The sequence below is a fragment of the Ranitomeya variabilis genome, chromosome 7 (assembly GCF_051348905.1).
Source record: "Ranitomeya variabilis isolate aRanVar5 chromosome 7, aRanVar5.hap1, whole genome shotgun sequence".
NCBI lineage: Eukaryota > Metazoa > Chordata > Amphibia > Anura > Dendrobatidae > Ranitomeya > Ranitomeya variabilis.
Window position 1 is genome coordinate 121528908 of NC_135238.1, and position 25029 is coordinate 121553936.

At 43.3% G+C, this 25029-nt stretch overlaps 1 protein-coding gene across 1 annotated transcript in view; it reads left to right on the forward strand.

The window, feature by feature from the left end:
- PTH2R (parathyroid hormone 2 receptor) overlaps positions 1–25029 on the forward strand; it is a 1733956-nt gene that overhangs the window by 1407550 nt on the left and 301377 nt on the right. Inside the window, exon 11 of the mRNA XM_077275688.1 lies at positions 10343–10481. Coding sequence (XP_077131803.1) covers positions 10343–10481 — 139 coding nt within the window. The remainder of the gene's footprint in view (positions 1–10342; positions 10482–25029) is intronic.

Here is a 25029-nt window from a genome sequence, read left to right on the forward strand (position 1 = left end):
TCTAAATAAAAAAAAATCAAACAATAAAAGTACACATATTTAGTATCGCCGCGTCCGTAACGACCCCACCTATAAAACAATATCACTAGTTAACCCCTTCAGTGAACACCGTAAAAAAAAAAAAAAAAAACCGAGGCAAAAAACAACGCTTTATTTTCATACTGCTAAACAAAAAGTGGAATAACACGTGATCAAAAAGACAGATATAAATAACCATGGTACCGCTGAAAATGTCATCTTGTCCCTCAAAAAACGAGCCACCATACACCATCATCAGCAAAAAAATAAAAAAGTTATAGTCCTCAGAATAAAGCGATGCCAAAATAATTATTTTTTCTATAAAATAGCTTTTATCGTATAAAAGCTCCAAAACATAAAAAAAGATATAAATGAGATATCGCTGTAATCGTACTGACCCGAAGAATAAAACTGCTTTATCAATTTTACCAAATGCGGAACGGTATAAACGCCTCCCCCAAAAGAAACTAATGAATAGCTGGTTTTTGGTCATTCTGCCTCACAAAAATCGGAATAAAAAGCGATCAAAAAATCTCCCGTGCCCGAACATGATACCAATAAAAACGTCAACTCGTCTCGCAAAAAACAAGACTTCACATGACTCTGTGGACTCAAATATGGAAAAATTATAGCTCTCAAAATGTGGTAACGCAAAAAATATTTTTTGCAATAAAAAGCGTCTTTCAGTGTGTGACGGCTGCCAATCCTAAAAATCCGCTAAATAAACCGCTATAAAAGTAAATGAAACCCCCCTTCTTCACCCGCTCAGTTAGGGAAAAATTAAAAAAACTTAAAAAATGTATTTATTTCCATTTTCCTATTAGGGTTAGGGCTAGGGTTAGGGCTATGGTTAGGGTTAGGGTTGGGGCTAGGGTTGGGGCTAGGGTTAAGGCTACATTTAGGGTTGGGGCTAAAGTTAGGGTTAGGGTTGGCGCTAAAGTTAGGGTTTGGATTACATTTACGGTTGGGATTAGGGTTAGGGGTGTGTCTGGGTTAGAGGTGTGGTTAGGGTTACCGTTGGGATTAGGGTTAGGGGTGTGTTTGGATTAGGGTTTCAGTTATAATTGGGGGTTTCCACTGTTCAGGCACATCAGGGGCTCTCCAATTATGACATGGTGTCCGATTTCAATTCCAGCCAATTCTGCGTTGAAAAAGTAAAACAGTGCTCCTTCCCTTCCAAGCTCTCCCGTGCGCCCAAACAGGGGTTTACCCGAACATATGGGGTATCAGCGTACTCGGAACACATTGCAGAACAACTTTTGGGGTCCAATTTCTCCTGTTACCCTTGGGAAAATACAAAACTAGGGGCTAAAAAATAATTTGTGGAAAAAAAATATTTTTTATTTGCATGGCTCTGCGTTATAAACTGTAGTGAAACACTTGGGGGTTCAAAGCTCTCACAACACATCTAGATGAGTTTCTTAGGGGGTCTACTTTCCAAAATGGTGTCACTTGTGGGTGGTTTCTACTGTTTAGGTACATTAGGGGCTCTGCAAACGCAATGTGAGGCCTGCAGACCATTCCATCTAAGTCTGCATTCCAAATGGCGCTCCTTCCCTTCCGAGCCCTCCCATGCACCCAAACGGTTCCCTCCCACATATGGGGTATCAGCGTACTCAAGACAAATTGGACAACAACTTTTGGGGTCCAATTTCTCCTGTTACCCTTGGGAAAATACAAAACTAGGGGCTAAAAAATAATTTGTGGAAAAAAAATATTTTTTATTTGCATGGCTCTGCGTTATAAACTGTAGTGAAACACTTGGGGGTTCAAAGCTCTCACAACACATCTAGATGAGTTTCTTAGGGGGTCTACTTTCCAAAATGGTGTCACTTGTGGGTGGTTTCTACTGTTTAGGTACATTAGGGGCTCTGCAAACGCAATGTGATGCCTGCAGACCATTCCATCTAAGTCTGCATTCCAAATGGCGCTCCTTCCCTTCCGAGCCCTCCCATGCGCCCAAACGGTTCCCTCCCACATATGGGGTATCAGCGTACTCAAGACAAATTGGACAACAACTTTTGGGGTCCAATTTCTCCTGTTACCATTGGGAAAATACAAAACTGGGGGCTAAAAAATAATTTGGGGGGGGAATTTTTTTTCTTTTCACGGCTCTGCGTTATAAACTGTAGTGAAACACTTGGATGTTCAAAGTTCTCACAACACAACTAGATAAGTTCCTTGGGGGGTCTAGTTTCCAATATTGGGTCACTTGTGGGGGGTTTCTACTGTTTAGGTACATTAGGGGCTCTGCAAACGCAATGTGACGCCTGCAGACCAATCCATCTAAGTCTGCATTGCAAATGATGCTCCTTCCCTTCCGAGCTCTGCCATGTGCTCAAACGGTGGTTCCCCCCCAGATATCAGGTATCAGCGTACTCAAGACAAATTGGACAACAATATATAGGGTCCAATTTCTCCTGTTACCCTTGGAAAAATACAAAACTGGGGGCTAAAAAATAATTTTTGTGGAAAAAAAATATTTTTTGTTTGCACGGCTCTGCGTTATAAACTGTAGTGAAACACTTGGGGGTTCAAAGCTCTCACAACACATCTAGATGAGTTCCTTAGGGGGTCTACTTTCCAAAATGGTGTCATTTGTGGTTTTTTCTACTGTTTAGGTACATTAGGGGCTCTGCAAATGCAATGTGATGCCTGCAGACCATTCCATCTAAGTCTGCATTCCAAATGGCGCTCCATCCCTTCCGAGCCCTCCCATGCGCCCAAACGGTGGTTCCCCCCCACATATGGGGTATCAGCGTACTCAGGACAAATTGGATAACAACTTTTGGGGTCCAATTTCTCCTGTTACCCTCGGGAAAATACAAAACTGGGGGTTAAAAAATAATTTTTGTGGAAAAAGATTTTTGTTTTATTTTTATGGCTCTGCATTATAAACTTCTGTGAAGCACTTGGTGGGTCAAAGTGCTCACCACACCTCTAGATAAGTTCCTTAGGGGGTCTACTTTCCAAAATGGTGTCACATGTGGGGGGTTTCAATGTTTAGGCACATCAGTGGCTCTCCAAACGCAACATGGCGTCCCATCTCAATTCCTGTCAATTTTGCAGTGAAAAGTCAAACGGCGCTCCTACCCTTCCGAGCTCTCCCATGCGCCCAAACAGTGGTTTACCCCCACATATGGGGTGTCAGCGTACTCAGGACAAATTGTACAACAACTTTTGGGGTCCAATTTCTTCTCTTACCCTTTGGAAAATAAAAAATTGGGGGCGAAAAGATCATTTTTGTGAAAAAAATATGATTTTTTATTTTTACGGTTCTGCATTATAAACTTCTGTGAAGCACTTGGTGGGTCAAAGTGCTCGCCACACATCTAGATAAGTTCCTTAGGGGGTCTACTTTCCAAAATGGTGTCACTTGTGGGGGTTTCAATGTTTAGGCACATCAGTGGCTCTCCAAATGCAACATGGCGTCCCATCTCAATTCCTGTCAATTTTGCAGTGAAAAGTCAAACGGCGCTCCTTCCCTTCCGAGCTCTACCATGCGCCCAAACAGTGGTTTACCCCCACATATTGGGTATCAGCATACTCAGGACAAATTGTACAACAACTTTTGGGGTCCAGTTTCTTCTCTTACCCTTGGGAAAATAAAAAATTGGGGCGAAAAAATCATTTTTGTGAAAAAATATGATTTTTTATTTTTATGGTTCTGCATTATAAACTTCTGTGAAGCAATTGGTGGGTCAAAGTGCTCACCACACATCTAGATAAGTTCCTTAGGGGGTCTACTTTCCAAAATGGTGTCACTTGTGGGGGGTTTCAATGTTTAGGCACATCAGTGGCTCTCCAAACGCAACATGGCGTCCCATCTCAATTCCAGTCAATTTTGCATTGAAAAGTCAAATGGCGCTCCTTCTCTTCCGAGCTCTGTCATGCACCCAAACAGTGGTTTACCCCCACATATGGGGTATCGGCGTACTCAGGACAAATTGTATAACATCTTTTGGGGTCCATTTTCTCCTGTTACCCTTGGTAAAATAAAACAAATTTGAGCTGAAGTAAATTTTGTGTGAAAAAAAGTAAAATGTTCATTTTTATTTAAACATTCCAAAAATTCCTGTGAAACACCTGAAGGGTTAATAAACTTTTTGAATGTGGTTTTGAGCACCTTGAGGGGTGCAGTTTTTAGAATGGTGTCACACTTGGGTATTTTCTATCATATAGACCCCTCAAAATGACTTCAAATGAGATGTGGTCCCTAAAAAAAAAATGGTGTTGTAAAAATGAGAAATTGCTGGTCAATTTTAACCCTTATAACTCCCTAAAAAAAAAGGGACAGTGGTCAGAATTGTAAAAATTGGCCTGGTCCATAACGTGCAAACCACCCTTGGGGGTGAAGGGGTTAAAAACTAAAAATCCATGCAGAGTTTACAAAAATGAACTCCACACCGACTCACGGTGTGGAGGGGAAAATCTGCTTCCCCAGAGCTTCCAGCTAGCCTGAATATGACATAGTGACAAGCTGGACAAAAAGAGACATATTTGCAGAGCAATAGAGTCCAAAGCAAATGGACAAACAAAAACTAGCAAAAACTTATCTTTTGCTGAAAAGGACAGGCCATATGAGAAATCCAAGGAGAGAACCAAATCCAACCAAGAACATTGACAGCTGGCATGAACTAAAGCCCAGAGCAGGTTTAAATAACAAACCCAGTCAAGGCAATTAGTGAAGGCAGCTGCTACAGCTACCTAAAGGAGCAGCAGTTCCACTTGAAACCACCAGAGGGAGCCCAAGGGCAGAACTCACAAAAATACCATTAGCAACCACAGGAGGGAGCTCCAGAACGGAATTCACAACACTCATTTTTATGAACGGAGGCTGGCGGTTACAACCAGGGCGCGTCAGAGGGTGAGTATATCAATATTTTTTATTTTTATTCTTTATTTTACACATTAATATCGATCCCGATACCGATTCCTGATACCACAAAAGTATCGGATCTCGGTATCGGAGTTCCGATACCGCAAGTATCGGCCGATACCCAATACTTGCGGTATCGGAATGCTCAACACTAGTCCCAGCCAATTTCTGGGAAGCATCTTGTATATAAGACTCCTTCTTCCCTAGAGAGTTACCAAGCAATGTGCAAAGTCATTAGGTAGTTGGTGTTCTATCAATGCAGCTGTGAGATCCCCTGGTCCAGGTGCCACCAGGGACCTGAACCCGAATCTCTTGTCCCAGATGCACCCAGTCCTGTTTCCTCACCCCCTGGTCCCAGTGTGGCCAGTGGGGCCTGAGCGACGGAGAGGTGAGTATGTGATTTTTTTTTTATCACAGCAACAGCAAATGGGTCAAGTGTCTGTATGGAGCATCTTCTGGGGCCATAACGTTTGTGCAGCACTATATGGGGCAAGTGTCTGTATAGAGCATCTTATGGGGCCATAAAGTTTGTGCAGCACTATAATGGGGCAAGTGTCTGTATAGGGCATCTTATGGGGCCATAACATTTGTGTAGCACTATATGGGGCAAGTGTCTGTATGGGGCCATAATCAACATTTGTGCAGCACCATTTGGGGCAAATATCTTTATGGAGCATCTTATGGGGCCATAATCAACATTTGTGCAGCATTATATTGGGCAAATGGTTCTATGGAGCATCTTATGAGGCCATTATTAACCTTTATGCAGGATTATATGGGGCATATTTTAATATGGAGCATCTTATAGGGCCCATCATAAACTGTATGGATCATTATATGGGGCTCCTGATTCAATATGGATATTCAAAAACACTTAACCTACTGATGTCTCAATTAATTTTACTTTTATTGGTATCTATTTTTACTTTTGACATTTAGCGGTAGCTGCTGCATTTCCTACCCTAGGCTTATGCTCGAGTCATTAAGTTTCCCCAGTTTTTTGTGGCAAAATTAGGGGGGTCGGCTTATACTCGGGTCGGCTTATACTCGAGTATATACGGTAGTTATTTAAATAATAAAAAAAATGGTGTGGGGTCCCCTCATTTTTGACAACCAGCCTTGCTAAAGCAGACAGCTGAGGAAGGTATTCTCAGGCTGGTAAGGGACCATGGATATTGACCCCCACAGCCTAAAAATAACAGCCCACAGCTGCCCATAAAAGGCACATCTATTAGATGCGTCAGTTCTGGCACTTTGCCCGGCTCTTCCCACTTTCCCTGTGGTGGTGGCAAGTGGGGTTTATATTTGTGGGGCTGATGTTACCTTTCTATTTTCAGGTGAAATCAAGCCCACGGATTACTAATGGAGAGGGGTCTATAAGACACCTATCCATTACTATTACTTTAGTTATATGGTAAATAAAGACTGATCCAGAATAAAGTTGTTTATTGGAAGTAAAACAGTACAGTTTTCCATTTTTATTTAAAAATAGCAAGCACAGTTATACTCACCTAATGCCTAATTCCACTGATTCCTTCGTCTCCTGTAAGAAAGCAAAAATAAAAACCAACAATATCCCTCACCTGTCCGGCATTCTGTCCCACACTGTAATTCATGTCTGGGGATTATAATTTTGAACCTGAATGGTGTCAAGTTGCAACCATCCAGGTTGAGAACCACTGGTAAATGAGCTGCTGGGAGCGCAGCCTTAGGGTACTGTCACACATTGAAATTTCGATCGCTACGACGGTACGATTTGTGACGTTCTAGCGATATCGTTACGATATCGCTGTGTCTGACACGCTACTGCGATCAGACACCCTGCTGAGAATCGTACGTCATAGCAGATCGTTTGGAACTTTCTTTCGTCGCTTGATCACCCGCTGTCATCGCTGGATCGTTGTGTGTGACAGCGATCCAGCGATGTGTTCGCTGGTAACCAGGGTAAACATCGGGTAACTAAGCGCAGGGCCGCGCTTAGTAACCCGATGTTTACTGTGGTTACCAGCGTAAACGTAAAAAAAACAAACAGTACATACTCACATGCCGGTGTCTGTCCCTCGGCGCTGTGCTTCTCTGCACTGTGTAAGCACCAGAGCCGGAAAGCGAGCACAGCGGTGACGTCACCGCTGTGCTTTCCGGCCGCTGTGCTTACACAGTGCAGAGAAGCACAGCGCCGAGGGACAGACACCGGCATGTGAGTATGTACTGTTTGTTTTTTTTACGTTTACGCTGGTAACCAGGGTAAACATCGGGTTACTAAGCGCGGCCCTGCGCTTAGCAACCCGATGTTTACCCTGGTTACCCGGGGACTTCGGCATCGCTCCAGCGCCGTGATTGCAACGTGTGACAGCAGTCTACGACGCTGGAGCGATAATAGTACGACGCTGCGACGTCACGAATCGTGCCGTCGTAGCGATCGAAATTTCAATGTGTGACAGTACCCTTAGTGACTATCGGTGACATTATTGAGTTTACCTCTGGTCACTGAGGCTGCATTCCCAGCCGGGCTGAACTGGGGTGACCTTAGCACAGTATGAAAAAGCCAGTGATGAGGTCATCGCAGTTCAAGCTCAGTGTCTTCACAGCAGATCACCGTGAGAAAGATGGTGCCGGCATTAAAGTGATTGGAAAGCAAAGCACCAAACATGCTGAGTGAGTCACCCGAATATACCGAGGCAAATAGCAAGAATCCTTGTATATAAGGAACAAGGCCAACAATCAAAATTCAATGTATGTGATCTTTTGGCCGTAAGGCGACCCTAGAAAATATACAGACAATTCAGTCATGCAAATCACTGTATTGGTAAAGAATACTTCCAGAAATCATTGTCTGAACACAGTTTTCAGTTTGCAAATGCAAGTTAAAGGTAATCTGTCACCCCAAAAATCGTATCTGAGCTAAGGCCACCCGCATCAGGGGCTTATCTACAGCATTCTGTAATGCTGTAGATAAGCCCCCAATGTAACCTGAAAAGTAAGGAAAACAGGTTATATTATACTCACCCAGGGGTGGTCCTGCTGCTTTTCGGGTCCGATAGGTGTAGAGGTCCGGGTCCGGCACCTCCCATCTTCATACCATCACGCCCTCTTCTTGTCTTCCTGCCGCAGCTCCGGGAAAGGTCAGAGAAGCCCGGCGCCTGCGCACTGCAGTACTTTGCTCTGCCCTCAACAGGGCAGACAAAGTACGACAGCGCCGAAGCCGCTACAGGAAGACAAGAAGAGGACGTCATCGTATGAAGCTAGGAGGCACCGGACACGGACCGCGACGCCCATCGGACCCAGACCTCACCGGGACCGCCCCTGGGTGAGTATATTATAACCTGTTTTTCTTACCTTTCAGGTTACATCTAGGGCTTATCTACAGCATTACAGAATGCTGTAGATAAGCCACTGATGCGGGTGGCCTTAGCTCATATACGATTTTTGGGGTGACAGATTCCCTTTAAAGCTATATTATGCAAAGAAGAAGCCTTATATCACCATAATACAGAAACGCTTCCAAAGCTCATTCAGAAAGGACTTAGGCAAAAAATGGATAAATGTTCTATCCCCTTAATGACCACCAATATGTATTTTAACTGACCTGAGTTAAAAGAGAATAGCTTCCCCATACAGGTGACAATCCAGCAGCTGTTGGCTGTACACTATAGCTGACAACTTGCTGCATCAGCCATGATCAGTGTTTGCACTGTCCATATCTGTTTAATCCCTTAGATGCTGCTGTCAATAGTGACTACATCATATAAATGGTTAACAGAGTGTGGGGGCTTCCTCTTTATCCCAATTGGTGAAGTCAGATCATGATTTTGTTGTCCTGTTGTTTGCCATAGCAATTCACAACCAAATAGCGACCTTAGAGTCTGATGGCTGTTGTAACCTATTCTGAAGTTAGCGGCATTTACGTGTTAAAAAATACACATTTTAGTTTCTGTCATTCCAGTTTGCATTAATTCCTAAAAACCACCTGAAGGGTTAATAAACTACCCTACTGCAGTTTTCAATATTTTAGGGGTGCTGTTTTTAAAGTGGTATAACTTTTGGGGGTTTCCCAATATATGGGACCCCTAAAGTCACTTCAAACATGGATAGGTCCCTAAAAATATACATTTTTTAAATTTCCTTGAAAAAATGAAAAATTGCTGCTACATTTTTAAACCTCCTAAAATGCTAACAAAATAAAATAACATTTTGCAAATTGTGCTGATGTAAAGCAGACATGAGGGAAATGTTATTTATTAATGTTTTGCTATGGTATGACTATCTGGATTAAAGGGATCATCATTCAAACTTTGAAAATTGCTATTTTTTTTATATTTTTCTCAAATTTCTGATATTTTTATAAATAAACACAAAACAAATCAACTTAAATTTACCATTATCATAAAGTATAATGTGTCTCGAAAAAACAATCTCAAAATCACTGGAATTTGTTGAAGCGTTCCAGAGTTATTACCACATAAAGTGACACTGGTCAGATTCCAAAAATTTGGCTCCGTCACTAAGGGACTATGGTCAGATGAGTTAAAATATTATTTTTTTTATGGAAATGACAGACGTTGTATCCTGTGGACTTAGGCTGGAGTCACACTAGTCTGTAATACGGAGGAGTGCCATGCGATAAAAAATCGCATAGCACTCTGACCAGTATTTCTCTATGTGGCAGCTCACATCTTCCATTTTTTTCTCGTCCGTATTACACTTGCGAGTGAAATCGCAGCATGCTGCGATTGTCCGCGTATCTCAGCTGAGAAACGCCAATGCAAGTCTATGGGTGCAAGAAAAAATCGCATAGCACACGGACCATCAGTGTGACTTGTGAGAAATTCTCAGGCATTGGGCAGGTGACAGGAAAAGCTCAACCATTATTTGCTCATTTTGCAAGTGTGTGAGAAAATCTCACCATACGGATGACACAAGGATACTTTTTTGAGAAAAAAACGCATCCTGGCATTGCACACGGATGAGATACGGATCACCATACGGAGAACATTTGTGCGATTCTCAGCAGACAAAATCGGACAGATTTTTTATACATTGTGTGTGACCCAGGCCTTAAACTTACAGTTCCATAGCCTGCACCTCTGAGGGTATAAGATTGAATTGACTCCTATGCCATGAGAGACTTACACATCTTGAATGGCTCTATCACTGCAGAGCATTATATTGAGGTTTTACAACAACATACGTATGTTTCCATCCAGAAAATGTTGATTTATATCGCAGAAAGACAATGCTAAATCACATACTGCATCCATCACAACAGCATGGCTTCACAGAAGAAGAGTTCAGATGATGAACTGGACAGCCTGAATAGTGTATATACTGTGTAGTGTGGCACATCTCTTAATCATAAAATTCTTACCCATTGAATGCATGTAACCCTTTTATTATTGTACTTATTTAATCCATGTCCCATTATATTATGATGTCTGTTTTTCTTAGGAAATTGGCAAAATCCACGCTGGTTCTCATCCTGGTTTTTGGTGTCCATTACATTGTATTTGTGTGTTTGCCGCACACATTTACTGGTTTAGCCTGGGAAATTCGAATGCATTTTGAGCTGTTCTTCAACTCATTTCAGGTACATAAACTACTAATAATTGTTTAAATCTTATATATAAATTGTTGTGATTAGAGATGAGTGGATCAATACATGAAGGAATGAGCTTTAGTTGAATTTTGCGATTTCACATGAATTTGAGCATTTTAAGCTTCAATTTGCAGTTTGCAAAAATAAAATATCAAAAAGGGAAATGGCACTATTTCCCACACTGCTGAAGCATCTGAGAGTGGGCTAATTTCATGGATTACCACGCAGAAATCCCAATAATCCCCTGCAGCTATGACATCATACCTAAAATATAGGTACCCGGGGCATCATCATAGTTCAGAGATTACAACTGGAGCATAGTTGTATGACAGAGTCATTTTTCATCTCCAGAGTCACCAGGTAAGGCTCATTGTACAGTGTATGATCTTATGGCTAGTGTGGTCCTCTCTCTCTTTCTCTCTCTCCGAAGGTGTGTAAGAGCTTATGGTCAGGAAATTTCACTCTTTCTCCTGTAGAGTGTAAACTCTTGTTGTCAGCAGGGCCTCTCTCTCTCTCTTGCAGAGTATATGCTCTTTAGGTCAGCAGGATACTCTCTCCTGTAGCGTCAGCGAGGTTCTCTCTCCTAAGGTGTGTAAGCTCTTATGGTCAACATAGTGCTCTCTCTTTCTCTCCTGTAGATTGTAAGCTCTTGAGGTCAGCAGGGTTCTCTAATTGTCCTCTAAAGTGTAGGCTCACATGGTTAGCTGTGTTGTCTCCCTCTTCTCTCTCTGTGTGTATTTTCTGAGCAATTATAAGCTTTCCAGTATTCAGAATTTCAGAATCAAGCAAATTTATTCACAGCAAATTAAACTTTGTGTGAAAAATGAATTCAAATTTGCAAAGATCTGCTCATCTCTAGGTGTCATAATAGGTTATTAAGTTTCAATGCTATATAGACATATTTTACATTTAGCACCTTTTTGTTTATATACATTTCTTCTTTACACCCTGATTTATGTGCATTTACATGTTTAGTTTTTTTTGTATGTGATGTTGTCTTATTAAATTTGAATCTCTGTATCCACTCTAAAATGGGCATTCAACATGTTTGTCTTCACTCATTCTTGCCTTAAAATCCCCTTGTAGCTATTCAATTCTGTTTTTTTAACTTGATAAAGACACCTTTCCAGCATTGAAATGGGTTGTCCTAATAAAAGAATGATCATCTTTCCAGCAAGTGATTCTTTTTCCAACAGCGCATTCTTTTGAGGTATTTTGTCCTCTTTTGAATATGTGCAGTAGGAAACTAATCCTGCTCCCTTCATATATACAGTAGGAGTTGTGCGTGAGTAATAATTCTGAGATACCAGAAGTGCTGAGGTAAAAAGTCACCATTAGTGTTGAGCGATACCGTCCGATACTTGAAAGTATCGGTATCGGATAGTATCGGCCGATACCCGAAAAGTATCGGATATCGCCGATACCGATACCCGATACCAATACAAGTCAATGGGACACCAAGTATTGGAAGTTATCCTGTTGGTTCCCAGGGTCTGAAGGAGAGGAAACTCCCCTTCAGGCCCTGGGATCCATATTAATGTGTAAAATAAAGAATAAAAATAAAAAATATTGATATACTCACCCTCTGACGCGCCCTGGTTGTAACCGCCAGCCTCCGTTCATAAGAATGAGAGCTTGAAAGTCCTTAGATGATGTCGCGGCCTGTGATAGGTCGCGGAGGGGTCACGTGACCGCAACGCGACCAATCACAAGCCGTGACGTCATCTAAGGTCTTTCAAGCGCTTGAAAGTCCTTAGATGACGTCGCGGCCTGTGATTGGTCGCGGAGCGGTCACGTGACCGCTCCGCAACCAATCACAGGCCGCGACGTCATCTAAGGACTTTCAAGCGCTCATTCTTATGAGCGGAAGCTGCCGGTTACTTCAGTAAGGTACAGGCTGCGCCGGAGAGGTGAGTATATCAATATTTTTTATTTTTATTCTTTATTTTACACATTAATATCTATCCCGATACCGATTCCCGATATCACAAAAGTATCGGATCTCGGTATCGGAATTCCGATACCGCAAATATCGGCCGATACCTGATACTTGCGGTATCAGAATGCTCAACACTAGTCACCATTTGTACTTCAGAGCGCCCTGTCTGTACATTGAATAGATTATCTCTAGGTCACAGAAGTAGAAATTCTAATGCATGTGGTCATGGCTCCTATTTTGACATTCTAAGACAGGTTTCTGTCAGTGTAACAAAATGGCAGCCATTATAATTCTATGGAGATTTACTTCCTTGACTAAATGATTGTGATTTGATAATTAAATCTGCTTAGGGAATGATTTAGAATGGAATTACCTTTAGTTATTATCTTTTAAAATCCAAGAAAACCTCTTTAAGTGAATCTAATAGATGGTGATGTATTAAATTTGTTGGAAATGGTGCAAATTGTAGTTAAAACGAATGTGTCTTTTAATATATTATTGGTTTTTCAGTTCTGTTCATGATTATTCTGTTTGTCAATAGGAATGAGTTGACAAGATAAGCTCATAGCTTTACTTTCTCCTATTATATTTTACAGTTCATAACTGTAGCTTTGTATTAAAGTGAAATACAATTGTAAGATTTATTTCACTGTAAGGTTTGCTTTGCTGGTGATGTCACTTCTGGAACTGCTAATAAATCTATTGATGAGTAGCAAGTAACTTTAGCACACCATGACATTGGAAATTACTTTTTCTTTTCATTACAAGAAAATATGTATTATTTTCCATAAGTTGAACTCTATTACTCAAAAGGGACGGATGAGCGAACCTGCTTGGTAGTACTCGGTTATCACTCAAGTATCTTAATGCTCAGATGAGCTAGTTACTCGGCAAGCATTGGACGGCGCTTGATATAAAACTCAAAACCCTGTCCACATGTTTGGCACCTATTAAACAGACAAGAAGCATGCAGGAACTGCCTGCACAGCACTGTAATGCTGTAGCCATCTTGGTTGTGGCATTACTGTGATTGGCTGGCTATGTGACATTGTCAGGAGTTATAAAAGAACAGGCGTCACAGGGCTTGGCACCCTGACACCATTGCACAGCTCTATGAAAGCTTGTATTGGAGGGAGAGAGTGCTTGTATAGGCCTGTGTGCACAGTATAATGAATCAGAGGCCTGGTGAAACTGAGCCTCATACTAACAGCCCTTCTAAGGGCTAATCATTTGCTTTGCTGTTTACATCACATACTGTACATTCTGCATTTAGTGTAGGGAGGGAGAAAGAGTTGTAGGAGCAGAGACAGTGGCAGCATACACTCTGTAGACAGTAACTTGGTTAATGTCCTGTGGTCTCAGGGTTAATTTTGCCAGCCTCTTTTCCAAAATAGGAGGGGTAATTATACTCACGCCTAACCTGGTTTCTCTGTCAGCTATAGATTCTGTTTCTGTCTGTATGCGTGACTTCTGGAGTGTGCATCCAGCTTGCATAGTGTTATCTTGCTTTCCGTGCTTTACGCTGTTTGTGTTCCTGGCTTACTGAACTCTGGCTTTGCTTCTGACTATCCCCTTTCTCTCCGTTTTGGTACCTCGTAATCTCCTGGCTACATCCTCTGCTTGTTTGATTATTCTTTAGTGCTTGTCCCTTCTCTGTTTCTGTTTCTGTTTCATCTGGCTCCGCCCCCTTACCTCCTCCCACTCTGTCACATGGTCTTAGGGCCTGCTCATTACCTGTACACTCTGTTTCATGTCAAAGGTCCCATGGGTTCAGATTAGTAACTTGGCATTTTGCTCAGCTGCTTGTGCAGCTTCCCCTGCAGCATTGATACCCGAGTGCCGTGACAGTGACCACCCGTTGGGTCATGTCATGCCAGGACTGTCACTTCGTGACAGGCTTGTTGACACAGAGGATTTTCGTTGACTCATGGCGGCAACTGTCCCTCTGTATTCGGTCCCCAGCTGCAACTTTTTCTCACGGGGTGGTGTCCTTGCCAAGCATCGGCACATGTCCAGAAACATCAACTGTAATCTTACCAATGTGGTTGTTTGGATTCTCCACGTAATGACTGACACGTGGACAAGTGCTTGTGGCCAGGGACATTTCCCTGATGGCACAATGGATGAACATTGTGGAAGCAGTGGCCGAGTCCCACGCTGGCATGGCATACAACACTGAAGATTGTTGGCCTTACTTCTATCAGGGTTTTCTCCACCTCATAAAACACTTCCTGCACCCCCTCCTGCTCCCCCTCCTGCTCCTCCTCATCCTCCATCTCCAATGTGTAATCTCAAAAAAATTTTTGTCCACATCAGCTATAAACTGGAAGCTCTGCAGCACTGCCTCAGAAAAGCAGCAATAGACTTTCCTGAAGCTGGTTTGTCTGGGAGACAAACCACACACTGTGGCAGAGTTACTTAAAGGAGTAACAGGCGAGACAGATCTGTGGCTTCTGATGCTGAACTTCAAAACCAGGCATGATCGTTTGTGAAAATGGCCATAACTTGGCGGCGGCTGTGAAGCTTGGCAAGCTCACACAAGTACCATGCTTGGCTCAGTTGCTGAACTTGGCAGTTCAGCAGTTTCTGAAAACATACTGAGATTTGCCGGACCTTCTGATAAGGGTATGCTGTATCAACTCCCATTTCTGAAAGTCAACTAAAGCTGACGCTGCTGCGGCAATGCTGCAGCAGTGAATGCAAGTGCCAGAAAACCGATTGGTGTGCTGTTGTGAACTCTGTTTCCGGGCTCCCTCCTGTGGTCGTGAGTGGTACTGTGTGAGTTCTCTCTTTGGGCTCCCCCTGGTGGCTCTTTTTGCTATTTTGCAGGTTCTGGCTGGGATCAGCTGTCTCGTCATCTGCTAGTTAGGTTTCCTATTTAATCCACCTGGTCCTTCATTCCTTGCCTGTTGTCGTTGTATTCAGTGCTATTCTGATTGCTCCTGTCTACATCCGTTATCAGTCTCTCCAAGAGAAGCTAAGTTTTGTTTGCTTATTTTTGCTCATCTGTGTTCAAGATGTTTCCTAGTATATGATGGATTTTGTCCAGCTTGCTAATATGTGATGTCCCTGCTTGCTGGTGCTCTGGGGTGCTGAGTTGCTCCCCCCACATCGTTAGTTGGTGTGGGGGTTCTCGCATTCTCTGCGTGGATATTTTTGCATAGGGTTTTTTACTGACCGCACAGATCCCTTGCTATTTTCTGCTATCTAGCGTTAGCGGGCCTCATTTGCTTAACCTGTTTCATCTCTGCGTTTGTCTTTTCCTCTTAACTCACCGTTATTATTTGTGGGGGGCTTCTATATCTCAGGGGTTATTTCTCTGAGGCAAGTGAGGTCTTTACTTTCTCTTTAGGGGTAGTCAGTTTCTCAGGCCGTGAAGAGACGTCTAGGATTTCAGGAAACGTTCCACGGCTAGCTTTAGTGTGTGCGGTTAGGATCAGGTTTTGCGGTCAGTCCAGTTACCACATCCCCAGAGCTCATCCTATTATCTTCTACTTGCTGGTTAGATTTGTGATCCTAAGCCACTGAGGATCATAACAGTACAACAGGCCAAAAATGTTAAATGCATCGCAAAAGTGGGATAAGAGAAATCCTGAGTTCAATTTTTTTTTTTCTGCTCTGCAGTGTGTCCTGCTTCTCTCCTCCCCTTAATCTCTTGGTGGCTTTGAGTTCAGCTGCAGACATGGATATTCAGAGTCTGACTTCTAGTGTGGATCATCTTGCTGCAAGGGTGCAAAGCATTCAGGATTTTGTTATTCACAGTCCTATGTCTGAGCCAAAAGTACCTATTCCTGAGTTTTTTTCTGGAGATAGATCTAGGTTTCTGAATTTTAAGAATAATTGTAAATTATTTCTTTCTTTGAGACCTCGTTCCTCTGGTGATTCCGCTCAGCAAGTTAGAATTGTTATCTCCTTGTTACGTGGCGACCCTCAAGATTGGGCTTTCTCCCTGGCGCCAGGAGATCCTGCATTGCTGAATGTGGATGCGTTTTTTCTGGCGCTTGGATTGCTTTATGAGGAACCTAATCTTGAGAACCAGGCAGAAAAAGCCTTGCTGGCTCTCTCTCAGGGTCAGGATGAAGCTGAGGTGTATTGTCAAAAATTTCGGAAATGGTCGGTGCTTACTCAATGGAATGAGTGTGCCCTGGCTGCAAATTTCAGAGAAGGTCTTTCTGAAGCCATTAACAATGTTATGGTGGGGTTCCCCACGCCTGCGAGTCTGAATGAGTCAATGGCTTTGGCCATTCAGATTGAGCGGCGTTTGCGGGAGCGCAAACCTGCGCACCATCTGGCGGTGTTTTCTGAACAGAGACCTGAGTCTATGCAATGTGATAGGATTCTGACCAGAATTGAATGGCAAAATCATAGACGTCAGAATGGGTTGTGCTTTTACTGTGGTGATTCTGCTCATGTTATCTCAGCATGCTCTAAGCGCACAAAAAACTTCGCTAGATCTGCCACCATTGGTACTGTACAGCCTAAATTCATTTTGTCTGTTACTTTGATTTGCTCTCTGTCATCCTACTCAGTTATGGCTTTTGTAGATTCAGGTGCCGCCCTGAATCTGATGGATTTGTCATTTGCCAAGCGCTGTGGTTTTATCCTTGAGCCATTACAGTTCCCTATTCCATTGAAGGGAATTGATGCTACACCATTGGCCAAGAATAAACCTCAATACTGGACTCAAGTGACCATGTGTATGACTCCTGCACATCAAGAGGTGATTTGCTTTCTTGTGTTATATAATTTGCATGACGTTGTCGTGTTGGGTCTGCCATGGTTGCAGGCAAGACTGTGAGCAGCAATGATGTCATAGTCAGTGCAGCGGTCCCGCTTCTGTGCATACTTAAACAGTCGCTGCTCACAATTAAACATGAAGGTATGCATTTAGACCAGATGGAGATGGAGGAAGACATGAGACAGGAAGATACTACCAAGCCCAGCCTCATCTCATCTGCTCAGTATGGATCGGGTAACAATGAGGAGGTGGAGGCCGAGGAGAAGGAGGAACAGGAGCTGTTAGCTATGGCAACAGGGGCTAGTACCCACACAACCTTTGTCCCATCTTTAATTTCATGGATGGGCTGAGGAGTGGAATGAGGAGGAAGATGATGAGGAGGAGATGGAAAGTCATCATAATGGTGGAGACAGGGAAATGTTGACTGTAGGAACCTTGGCAAATATGGCCAACTTTATGTACCAATGCCTTTCCTGTTACCCTCACAAAATATTTATCTTGGCCAGAAATGTGTACTAGTTATTCACCCTGCTAGAACCACGCTAGAAGGAATTTCCTTATGAAGAAGTCACTTAGACTTTGAAACGCGTTGAATAAACCACCTTTCTTTATGTGAAATACGTCTGGACATATGATTATTCAGACCCTGATGAAGGCACACCGCAGAGTATGGGTAGTGGCACCATCATATGGTGATGTAAAATATGTTTATTACATTCATTACATCAATGTAGGATACTATGTTCTTCACATCTATGCTCCAGCATTCTATCCAATGTGTATTGCAGGCACTTAAACTGCAATTTTGAAGGATATGGGAATATAGTTAATACACTATATGATTTTTTTCTAGTCTCTGGGTGCAAGTTTTATTTATGTTGGTACTTATTTGTGTATTTTCTATTTTTGATTACATTGTCTATTAGCATCACATCTTGCTCTTGCCTGCCATCTGGTGGTGCCAATTACTTTCTTTGGTCATCACCTTGCACTATATTGGCACTTTTTAACATTGTTTGTCTTTTAAATTATTTCTAATAAAGCATTGTACTTTTATTGTTCATCTTACACCTCTCCTTATATGCTCTCCCTCCTAAAAATTGTTAAAAAATGTATCAGTATTACAGTGGGTATGGAAAAATATTCTATTCCCCTTTACATTTTTCTCTCTTTGTTTCATTGCACATTGGTGGACAGCCATTTTCAGATCTCTCCAGAGATGCTCAATTGGTTTTAGGTCAGGGCTCTGGCTGGGCCAGTCAACAATGGTCACAGAGTAGTCAAGAAGCCACACCTTTTTCATTTTAGCTGTGTGCTTAGTATCATTGTCTTGTTGGAAGGTGAACCTTTGGCCAAGTCTGAGGTCCAGAGCACTCTAAAACAGGTTTTCATCAAGAATATCTCTGTACTTGGTGCATTCATGTTTCCTTCAATGACAACCAGTCGTCCTGTCCCTGCAGCTGAAAAACACCCCCAAAGCATGATGCTGCCAACACCATGTTTCACTGTTGGGATTGTATTGGGCAGGTGATGAGCAGTACCTGGTTTTCTCCACACATATCGCTTAGAATTATCACCAAAAAGGTCTATCTTCATCTCATCAGACCTGTGGTGGAAAAATCGTAGCTTCGCAGGCATAAGTTTCATAGTTCTGTCTGCCAGCCTTGTTCCACTCTTTTTTTGGTATTTTAACCCCTTCATGAGCCAGCCTATTTTGACCTTAATGACCTGACTATTTTTTGCAATTCTGACCAGTGTCCCTTTATGAGGTAATAACTCAGGAATGCTTCAACGGATCATAGCGATTCTGAGAAACTTTTTTCGTGACTTATTGGGCTTCATGTTAGTGGTAAATTTAGGTTGATAATTTTTGCGTTTATTTGAGAAAAAAATGGAAATTTGACAAAATGTTTGAAAATTTCACAATTTTCAAATTTTGAATTTTTATTCTGTTAAACCAGAGAGTTATGTGACACAAAATAGTTAATAAATAACATTACCCACATGTCTACTTTACATCAGCACAATTTTGGAAACAAAGTTTTTTTTTGCTAGAAAGTTATCAGGGTTAAAATTTGACCAGCGATTTCTCATTTTTACAGCAAAATTTACAACACTTCACATTTGAAATCAGTTTGAGGGTTCTATATGGCTGAAAATTCCCCAAAGTGACACTATTCTAAAAACTGCACCCCTCAACCCCTCAAGGTGCCCAAAACCACATTCAAGAAGTTTATTAACCCTTCAGGTGTTTCACAGCAGCGGAAGCAACATTGATGGAAAAAATGAACATTTAACTTTTTAGTCACAAAAATGATATTTTAGCAACAATTTTTATATTTTACCAAGGTTAAAAGGAGAAACTGGACCCTGAAAGTTGTGGTCCAATTTATCCTGAGTACGCTGATACCCCATATGTGGGGGGGAACCACTGTTTGGGTGAACGACAGGGCTCGGAAAGGAAGGAGCACCATTTGACTTTTTAACTGAAAAGTTGGCTCCAATCTTTAACGGACACCATGTCGTGTTTCAAGAGCCCCTGTGTGCCTAAAAATTGGAGTGCCCCCACAATTGACACCATTTTGGAAACCAGACCACTGAAGGAACTTATCTAGATGCATAGTGAGCACTTTAAACCCCCACGTGCTTCACAAATTGATCCGTAAAAATGAAAAAGTACTTTTTTTTCACAAAAAAGTTCTGTTAGCCTCAATTTTTTTCCTTTTCACATAGGCAACAGGATAAAATGGATCCTAAAATTTGTTGTGCAATTTCTCCTGCGTACACCGATACCTCACATGTGGGGGTAAACCACTGTTTGAGCACACGGCAAGGCTCAGAAGGGAAGGAGCGCCATTTGACTTTTTGAATTTAAAATTAGCTCCAATCGTTAGCGGTCACCATGTCGCCTTTAGAGAGCCCCTGTGTGCCTAAACATTTGAAGCTCCCCCACAAGTGACCCCATTTTGGAAACTAGACTCCCCAAGGAACTTATCTAGATGTGTAGTGAACACTTTCAACCCCCAAGTGCTTCACAGAAGTTTATAACGCAGAGCCGTGAAAATAAAAAATCATTTTTCTTTCCTCAAAAATAATTTTTTAGCCCGCAATTTTTTATTTTCACAAAAGTGACAGGAGAAATTGGACCCCAAAAATTGTTATCCAGTTTGCTGGTACCTCATATGTGGGGGTAAACCACTGTTTGGGCACACGTCGGGGTTCGGAAGGGAGGAAGCACCAGTTGACTTTTTGAACGCAAGATTGGCTGGAATCAATAGTAGGGTTGAGCGACTTTCATTTTTTTAAGATCGAGTCGGGTTTTGCGAAACCCGACTTTGTCCAAAGTCGAGTCGAGTGAAGTCGGCCGATTATCGCGAAAAGTCGGGGATCGACTGAAACATGAAACCCAATGCAAGTCAATGGGGAAGCATAGTCGGCAGTGAGTGGAGGCCAGGAAAACACCTACAGTGCCCATTTTAATGCCAAAAACATCCATTCTTGTTTCTGAAGCTTGTCAATCTTAATTAACTTTATAATAATAGTTGGGCATTGGAAATTGGGGGTGATTTGGCAAAAGTTGTGGGGGGTAGGGCTGGTTCAAGGTTTTAGTGGGCCCAGGAAACGTGGACTACGTCACGGCGGTGGAGCAGTGAGAGGTAAGTATTTCAACTTTGCAAGTGCCGTGATCCTGAGCAAGCAGGGAGGCCCATTCGTTCGCATTGGCACTGGCACAGGGCCCCTCAAAGTGCGGCGGTGTGTTTGCACGGCGGGGGTGCCTCCCACTGGCAGCGACACTTTTTCGTACTCTGAGGGGCCCTGTGCCTGTGACGTCGCCAACGAGTATGCCCCCCTACCTGTTGAAGAAACCTGCACTTTCATCTGCACCTTCCTCTTTGTCCCTGTGTAAGGTGGTATAGTATGCGGGAAGGGGAACCTGACTTTCAGCAGGGTCAGATTGTGGCTGTGTAGCGTGCAAGGGGAATGTAGTGGTCTGGGTCAAAGTACCACAAGACTCATCTAGCACCGGCTGGGCAATGGGCAGGATGAGGAGGAAACACTGACATAGGCCCAAATAATAAAGTGGGTAAAATGCAGTTCAAAATTGGTAACAGGACTAACCAGGTGGCATTGCTTATTTCAGTGGAGTAGAAAACCCAGGAGCGGCAGACACCGTTAGTAGGGCCGAACCACACTAGTAGGCCCTATGCAGTTTAATATTGCAAATGAAGGCCGAAAGCCTGAAGATTAAAGGTCAGGAAAATAACACAGGACAACACCAAGGTGCGGCACACACCGTTACTAGGCCCAACCAAAGTTGTAGGCCAACTGCAGTTTAATTATTTAAAGTGTAAGCCGAAAGCCTGAACATTGAAGGTCGGGACAACAAAACAGGAGAAAACCCAGTAGCGTCAGACACTGTTTTAAGGGCCCAACCACACATTTTAAAAACTACTTAACGAGAGCCTTAAGATTGAAACTCAGCTTTATACAGTGGAGGACAACACCATGGAGCGGCACACACCGTTAGTAGGCCCCAACCACCAATTTTTAAAAACAACTACTTAATGAGAGCCTTAAGGTTGAAGCTCAGCTTTATACAGTGGAGGACAACACCAGGGAGCGTCAGACACCGTTAGTAGGCCCACACCACCAATTTTTAAAAACAACTACTTAATGAAAGCCTGAAGGTTGAAGCTTAGACAAGGAAACCTGGAGGAGAACACCCAGGAGGAGGAGAACACCCAGGAGGAGGAGAACACCCAGGAGCGTTAGACACCGTTAGTAGGCCCCAACCACCAATTTTTACAAACAAATACTTAATGAGAGCCTGAAGGTTGAAGCTCAGCTTTATACAGTGGAGGACAACACAAGGGAGCGTCAGACACCGTTAGTAGGCCCCAACCACCAATTTTTAAAAACTACTTAATGAGAGCCTGAAGGTTGAAGCTCAGCTTTATACAGTGGAGGACAACACCAGGGAGCGGCACACACCGTTAGTAGGCCCTAACCACCAATTTTTACAAACAAATACTTAATGAGAGCCTGAAGGTTGAAGCTCAGACAAGGAAACCTGGAGGAGAACACCCAGGAGGAGGAGAACACCCAGGAGGAGGAGAACACCCAGGAGCGTCAGACACCGTTAGTAGGCCCCAACCACCAATTTTTACAAACAAATACTTAATGAGAGCCTGAAGGTTGAAGCTCAGCTTTATACAGTGGAGGACAGCACAAGGGAGCATCAGACACCGTTAGTAGGCCCCAACCACCAATTTTTAAAAACAACTACTTAATGAGAGCCTGAAGGTTGAAGCTCAGCTTTATACAGTGGAGGACAACACCAGGGAGCGTCAGACACCGTTAGTAGGCCCACACCACCAATTTTTAAAAACAACTACTTAATGAAAGCCTGAAGGTTGAAGCTTAGACAAGGAAACCTGGAGAACACCCAGGAGGAGGAGAACACCCAGGAGCGTTAGACACCGTTAGTAGGCCCCAACCACCAATTTTTACAAACAAATACTTAATGAGAGCCTGAAGGTTGAAGCTCAGCTTTATACAGTGGAGGACAACACAAGGGAGTGTCAGACACCGTTAGTAGGCCCCAACCACCAATTTTTAAAAACAACTACTTAATGAGAGCCTGAAGGTTGAAGCTCAGCTTTATACAGTGGAGGACAACACCAGGGAGCGGCACACACCGTTAGTAGGCCCTAACCACCAATTTTTACAAACAAATACTTAATGAGAGCCTGAAGGTTGAAGCTCAGACAAGGAAACCTGGAGGAGAACACCCAGGAGGAGGAGAACACCCAGGAGGAGGAGAACACCCAGGAGCGTCAGACACCGTTAGTAGGCCCCAACCACCAATTTTTACAAACAAATACTTAATGAGAGCCTGAAGGTTGAAGCTCAGCTTTATACAGTGGAGGACAACACAAGGGAGCATCAGACACCGTTAGTAGGCCCCAACCACCAATTTTTAAAAACAACTACTTAATGAGAGCCTGAAGGTTGAAGCTCAGCTTTATACAGTGGAGGACAACACCAGGGAGCGTCAGACACCGTTAGTAGGCCCACACCACCAATTTTTAAAAACAACTACTTAATGAAAGCCTGAAGGTTGAAGATTAGACAAGGAAACCTGGAGAACACCCAGGAGGAGGAGAACACCCAGGAGCGTTAGACACCGTTAGTAGGCCCCAACCACCAATTTTTACAAACAAATACTTAATGAGAGCCTGAAGGTTGAAGCTCAGCTTTATACAGTGGAGGACAACACAAGGGAGCGTAAGACACCGTTAGTAGGCCCCAACCACCAATTTTTAAAAACAACTACTTAATGAGAGCCTGAAGGTTGAAGCTCAGCTTTATACAGTGGAGGACAACACCAGGGAGCGTCAGACACCGTTAGTAGGCCCACACCACCAATTTTTAAAAACAACTACTTAATGAAAGCCTGAAGGTTGAAGCTTAGACAAGGAAACCTGGAGAACACCCAGGAGGAGGAGAACACCCAGGAGGAGGAGAACACCCAGGAGCGTTAGACACCGTTAGTAGGCCCCAACCACCAATTTTTAAAAACAACTACTTAATGAGAGCCTGAAGGTTGAAGCTCAGCTTTATACAGTGGAGGACAACACCAGGGAGCGGCACACACCGTTAGTAGGCCCTAACCACCAATTTTTACAAACAAATACTTAATGAGAGCCTGAAGGTTGAAGCTCAGACAAGGAAACCTGGAGGAGAACATCCAGGAGGAGGAGAACACCCAGGAGGAGGAGAACACCCAGGAGCGTCAGACACCGTTAGTAGGCCCCAACCACCAATTATTAAAAACAACTACTAATGAGAGCCTGAAGGTTGAAGCTCAGACAGGGAAACCTGGAGGAGAAAACCCAGGAGGAGGAGAACACCCAGGAGGAGGAGAACACCCAGGAGGAGGAGAACACCCAGGAGGAGGAGAACACCCAGGAGGAGGAGAACACCCAGGAGCGTCAGACACCGTTAGTAGGCCCCAACCACCAATTTTTAAAAACAACTACTTAATGAGAGCCTGAAGGTTGAAGCTCAGCTTTATACAGTGGAGGACAACACCAGGGAGCGGCACACACCGTTAGTAGGCCCCAACCACCAATTTTTAAAAACAACAACTTAATGAGAGCCTGAAGGTTGAAGCTCAGCTTTATACAGTGGAGGACAACACCAGGGAGCGGCACACACCGTTAGTAGGCCCCAACCACCAATTTTTACAAACAAATACTTAATGAGAGCCTGAAGGTTGAAGCTCAGACAAGGAAACCTGGAGGAGAACACCCAGGAGGAGGAGAACACCCAGGAGCGTCAGACACCATTAGTAGGCCCAACCAAACTAGTAGCTCCACTGCAGTTTTCAAATTCCTATAGGCTGAAAACCTGACAATTGAAGCTCAGCTTTTTTCAGAGGAGGACAGCTTTATTGAGTGGCGCAGACAGACACAGGTAGTAGGCCTTTAACAAAAAAGTTGGCTCAATGCAGTTTAAAAAAGGTTACAGGGGTACACAGGCAGCATTTGTGTGGTCAGCGGAGGACAATTTGAATTAGGGACTGCAGACAGACTTAGTAGGCTGTCCCCTGTGGACCTTGCATCCACCACATTAACCCATTGCGCCGTAATGGACACGTAACCTTCCGTGGCCATGCCTACAGGTCCATTTGTCTGTTGTCAGGTGCACCTTTGTACTCACAGATTGCCAGAGTGCATGGACAATGCGGTCTTTTACATGCTGGTGGAGGGCTGGGTGTTATGAGCTGGTGGTTTAGGAGCAACATGGGACGTGCTCTGGAGGAGGTGGTACCTGTACTGACCGCAGTTCCTGAGCTT